General features: G+C 49.5%; 1 protein-coding gene across 1 annotated transcript in view; it reads left to right on the plus strand.

Annotated features, from left to right (window-relative positions):
- Nucleotides 1-982: 982 nt before the first annotated feature.
- The window catches only part of steap2 (STEAP family member 2, metalloreductase), a gene marked incomplete at both ends in the record, with an annotated part of 7,086 nt that continues 2,068 nt past the window's right edge, over nucleotides 983-6,000 (plus strand). The window contains 4 exons of the mRNA XM_083995469.1: nucleotides 983-1,364; nucleotides 3,340-3,506; nucleotides 4,238-4,765; nucleotides 5,928-6,000. The exon at nucleotides 5,928-6,000 is cut by the window's right edge and continues 92 nt beyond it. Of these exons, the coding sequence (XP_083851595.1) occupies nucleotides 983-1,364; nucleotides 3,340-3,506; nucleotides 4,238-4,765; nucleotides 5,928-6,000 (1,150 nt within the window). The remainder of the gene's footprint in view (nucleotides 1,365-3,339; nucleotides 3,507-4,237; nucleotides 4,766-5,927) is intronic.

Genomic DNA, 6,000 nt, shown 5'->3' on the forward strand with positions numbered 1-6,000 from the left:
TAAATAATTTAGGAAATTTTGACTGGATCGACGGTGACTTCCTGTTTACATCGTACCGGCCAGTAGCTGCCACCTCTCCTCTGTGTTGCTAACCCTCTTCTCCTCCTTGTTCCTCTGATCAGAGGAGTTATTGATTTGTTGTTGCAGTTCCCATCTTGGTCAATCCACCACTTTCCAGAGAATGACGCTGGGTGTCGCCATGATGACACTCAATTCCACCGGAAAGATTAGCTGGGCTAACCGTTAGCTGTTAGCCGTTAGCAGTGTCTTAAATAACTCAATAAAGGGTTAGGAAAAAATTATAAAATAATATTTTCTCCAGTGGATATCCTAGTTCCAACATGACTGAGCTAACTGGAGTAGTTTCATGTCGTGTCCGACAACGGGAGGGTTTTAACAGCTGACGTCCTGGTGTTAGCTTTGCTGCTGCTGTTAGCTGTCAGCAGCAGCAAAGCTAACAACTACGATAACCATGACTAATTACAAAAACGTGCACACAGAAATAGTAGCCTAATGTTTGTTCAATAATTCGTTTTATAGACTTAACAAACATCAGATTTAGTCAAAACAGTTTTGGCAGCCCGGAGCCCCCACATTTGGTACCTACACCGGTGGCTAACGCTACCAGTTAGCCGCTAACGCTACCAGTTCTAGCCGCTCACTAGAACTGGTGGCTATTTGTGTATGTGTTTGAATGTGCGGATCTTCCTGGCTGCAAATAAATTTTCCCTGTTTGGGACAAATAAAGACACTTTGACTTTGACGCTACCAGTTAGCCGCTCGCTAGAACTGGTGGCTAACGCTACCAGTTAGCCGCTAACGCTACTACGGAGTGAAACGGAGGTTGAAAACCGACTTCCGTTGTGGTAGGACGCAATGGATCATGGGAAAATAAAGTGGTGGATAGAGGGCGGAGTTCTGCTCATTCTCATAATGACACATAACCCCCCCCCACCCCCTCTCCAGTGACATCAGCGCCAGGATGGACTCCATCTCCATGATGAACAGCAGCAGGAGCCCCATGTTCCTCACCACCTCCTCCTCCTCCTCCTCCTCCCCCCTGCACCTCCCCCCTCACTCCTGCTTCCTGCCCAACGGGACCAAGCACGGCGGCCCCCCCGGCCCCCCCACCGTGGCCATCCTGGGCTCCGGGGACTTCTCTAAGAGCCTGACGCTGCGGCTGCTGCGCTGTGGGTTCCAGGTGGTGGTGGGCAGCCGGCAGCCCGAGGCGGCGGCCGCGGCGTTCCCTCACGTGGTCGACGTCACGCACCACCAGGACGCGCTGGGGAAGGCCCACATCGTGTTCCTGGCCATCCGCCGGGAACACTACTCTGTCCTGTGGGACCTGAAGCACCTGCTGGGAGGTAACACACACACACACACACACACACACAGATACACACACTGATACACACACAGAGATACACACACACACACACACACACTGATACACACACACACACACACACACACACACACAGACACACACAGAACACTACTCTGTCCTGTGGGACCTGAAGCACCTGCTGGGAGGTAACACACACACACACACACACACACACACACACACACACAGAACACTACTCTGTCCTGTGGGACCTGAAGCACCTGCTGGGAGGTAACACACACACACACACACACACTGATACACACACAGGTACACACACACACACACACACACACACACAGAACACTACTCTGTCCTGTGGGACCTGAAGCACCTGCTGGGAGGTAACACACACACACACACACACACACACACAGAGACACACACACACACACACACACACACACACACACACACACACACACACACACACACACACACATAGACACACACAGAACACTACTCTGTCCTGTGGGACCTGAAGCACCTGCTGGGAGGTAACACACACACACACACACACACACACACAGAGATACACACACAGAGAAACACACACCCCTACTGGATTCAGTAGGACTTGTAGGACTCTAGGATTCTGTAGGACTTGTAGGACTCTAGGATTCTGTAGGACTTGTAGGACTCTAGGACTCTGTAGGACTCTAGGATTCTGTAGGACTCTAGGATTCTGTAGGACTTGTAGGACTCTAGGACTCTGTAGGACTCTAGGATTCTGTAGGACTTGTAGGACTCTAGGACTCTGTAGGACTCTAGGATTCTGTAGGACTTGTAGGATTCTGTAGGACTCTGTAGGACTCTAGGATTCTGTAGGACTTGTAGGACTCTAGGATTCTGTAGGACTTGTAGGACTCTAGGACTCTGTAGGACTCTAGGATTCTGTAGGACTTGTAGGACTCTAGGATTATGTAGGACTCTAGGATTCTGTAGGACTTTGTAGGACTCTAGGATTCTGTAGGACTTGTAGGACTCTAGGATTCTGTAGGACTTTGTAGGACTCTAGGATTCTGTAGGACTTGTAGGACTCTAGGATTCTGTAGGACTCTAGGACTCTGTAGGACTCTAGGATTCTGTAGGACTTGTAGGACTCTAGGACTCTGTAGGACTCTAGGATTCTGTAGGACTCTAGGACTCTGTAGGACTTGTAGGACTCTAGGACTCTGTAGGACTCTAGGATTCTGTAGGACTCTAGGACTCTGTAGGACTTTGTAGGACTGGGAGGACAAACTGGAGTCTAACACCCCGTCCTGACATGCAGCGATGCGACAGCGACGCGAGCGAGGAAAAGTGATTAGAATGTGTAGCTACTTTTCAATCAGTCTGTCCTGACGCCACGGGCGACGTCGCTCCGTCCAGCGATGTCACTCAACCCTGAAATGATCACTCGCGTTGTCTCTATCTGGACGACATTTGGCGGCGGTGTCCCGCCCCTAAACACTTCTTATTGGTTGATACGTCCACGCTGCTTCCTGTTGACAAGCTAGTTATCAGAGAGAGGAGAATATGAGGAAAAAACACTCAAAGATGTGAGAAACAGCAACCAGGAAATGCCAGGAACCTCAGAATAGCGCCGCACGTTTGTGTAGCTACGTCCCTCGATAATTTGATTAGTTTGGATTCTGAACCAATAGAATATACTTGCAACAAAATCGTCACGCTGCATATCAGGACACCCTTGCGCAAGTTTTAGTTGTCGTTTCGCTTGCTGTATGTCAGGACGAGGTGTAAGAGTCTTCACCAGAATCACGGCTCATTCGCAAACACACCTTTCAATGGAAACACCTGCAAATAGAGAAACTTTAGAAATACCAGACACACACACACATACACACAGGTTCACAGTGTGTGTGTGTGTGTGTGTGTGTGTGTGTGTCTGTGTGTGTGTGTGTGTGTGTGTGTGTGTGTGTGTGTGTGTGTGTGTGTGTGTGTGTGTGTAGGTAAGGTGCTAGTGGACGTCAGTAACAACCGCAGAGTGAACCAGTACCCAGAATCCAATGCTGAGTATCTGTCGTCTCTGCTGCCGGACGCCACCGTCGTCAAGGGCTTCAACGTGCTGTCGTCATGGAGCCTGCAGCAGAGCGGGCCGCACGACAACTACACACAGGTACACAACTACACAACTACTACACACAGGTACACATCAACACCAACAAACACCTGAGTGAACCAAGATGGCGGATTAAACCGGGATTTTCCAGTTTTTCAGGATGAGGTTCATCAGGAAGAACATATGTTACCATGGAGATGTTTTGTATCTACCACTTTCCGGGGAACGACGCTGGGTGTCGCCATGACACTCCATTCATTACATTTTAGATTAACCATTAGCTGTTAGCAGTGTCAATAAACAATAACTCAATAAACGGCCCATGAAAAAAATATTTTCTCCAGCTGATATCCTAGTTCCAACATGACTGAGCTAACTGGAGTAGTTTCATGTCGTGTCCGACAACGGGAGGGTTTTAACAGCTGACGTCCTGATGTTAGCTTAGCTACCGCCGTTAGCTGTCAGCAGCAGCAAAGCTAACAACTACGATAACTATGACTAATTACAAAAATGTGCACACAGAAATAGTAATGTTTGTTCAATAATTCGATTTATAGACTTAACAAACATCAGATTTAGTCAAAACGGTTTTGGCAGCCCGGAGCGCCCACATTTGGTACCTACACCGGTGGCTAACGCTACCAGTTAGCCGCTAACGCTACCAGTTAGCCGCTCACTAGAATGCTACTAAAACCCACTTCAGTTGTGGTGTGACGCAATGGATCATAGGAAAATAAAGTGGTGGATTGGTTCAGTCTGATCCCCCTGACCCCCCCCCCCCCCCCCAGGTGTTTATCTGCAGCGACTCGGTGTCGGCGCGGCAGCAGGTCATGGAGCTGGCCCGGCAGCTGGGCTTCCAGCCCGTGGACATGGGAACGCTGTCGTCTTCCCGGGACATCGAGAACCTCCCGCTGCAGCTGTTCCCCGGCTGGAAGGGCCCGGTGCTCGCCGCCGTGGCACTCGCCATCTTCTTCTTCGCCTACTCCTTCGTGCGCGACATCATCCACCCGTACGTGAAGCACAAGCAGAGCGACTTCTACAAGATCCCCATGGAGACGGTGAACCGCACGCTGCCGGCCGTGGCGGTCACGCTGCTGGCGCTGGTTTACCTGGCGGGGCAGCTGGCCGCCGCGCACCAGCTCTACCACGGCACCAAGTACCGGCGCTTCCCGCCGTGGCTGCAGGGCTGGCTGCACAGCCGCACGCAGCTGGGGCTGCTCAGCTTCTTCCTGGCCGCCGTGCACGTGCTCTACTCGCTGTGTCTGCCCATGAGGAGGTCGGAGCGCTACACGCTGCTCAACACCGCCTACCAGCAGGTAGCCACCGCCGCCGCCGCCGCCGCACAACGCAACACTGTTGAATCTAGAGCGCTGGAAAAGAGAGTAACAACACGCATAGAGAGCCGAAGCGGAAGCAGCCCCATGGGACCTCAACTCGAAAAAAGTCTCCATACAAATGAACGGGACTCCAAGATTTATTTCGTGATCCGTTTGAATTGTGCCATGAGAAAAAACTCTGTCCTCTACCTGTTTAAAACATCACGTTTCATGAAGAGAAATCAGCAGTTTGTTGTAAAACGGCAACAGAAGAATGTATTATGTGTGAAGACGCTCTAGGACTACAGATCTGTGTCCCACTAAAAATACGTCACCAACGGACACGGGAAAGGAAGGGCGCCATGTGGTCGCCATGGTGACGTCACTACGCCACCTGGAGTCTTTCTGCTTACAGATTCTTCTGAATTTTATTCTACAATAGTTTTACAACAAACTGCTGGTTTCTCTTCATGAAACGTGATGTTTTAAACAGGTAGAGGACTGAGTTTTCTCATGGCAATCAATCGGATCACGAAATAAAACTTGGAGTCCTGTTAATTTGTATGGAGACTTTTTTCGAATTGAGGTCCCATGGCGACGTTACCTGCTTCCGCTTCGGCTCTCTATTGGTCCCAATGGGTTTTGCAAAAGAACTGACATCTCTGCATTGTTGGTGAATGAGCAGTGTGGTGTTTTCAATAATTTAAGGACATTTATAGATCACCCACGTTAATAGCATCATTGAGGATCCTTTACAGATAAACATTAACACATAGGAGAGTAAAAAAACAATAAAAAACAGTTTTCTACATGAATGTTTCAATCTACATTTTGTAATAAACAAATTATAAGTATAATCTGATATGACCAAGACACCTAAAAACAAAAACACGGCCGTTTTCATCAATTTACAAGCAAGTGGGCAACACACATACATTGGAGTGAATGAGTTTTCTGGGCACTTTTGCAATACCCATATCCTGCCACTAGGGGGCATGAGGCTTTAACCACGGGAGTCAATGGAGGTGTCCTTACTCTCTTTTACAGCGCTCTATTTGAATCAAACCTCTGTGTGTCGTAGCCTCCTCAGGTGTCAGGTGATGAGTGTGTGTCCTCCTGTGTGTGTGTGTGTGTGTGTGTGTGTGTGTGTGTGTGTGTGTAGGTGCACGCCAACGTGGAGAACGCGTGGAACGAGGAGGAGGTGTGGCGCGTGGAGATGTACGTCTCCTTCGGCG

This window comes from Trachurus trachurus (assembly GCF_905171665.1).
Source record: "Trachurus trachurus genome assembly, chromosome: 20".
NCBI lineage: Eukaryota > Metazoa > Chordata > Actinopteri > Carangiformes > Carangidae > Trachurus > Trachurus trachurus.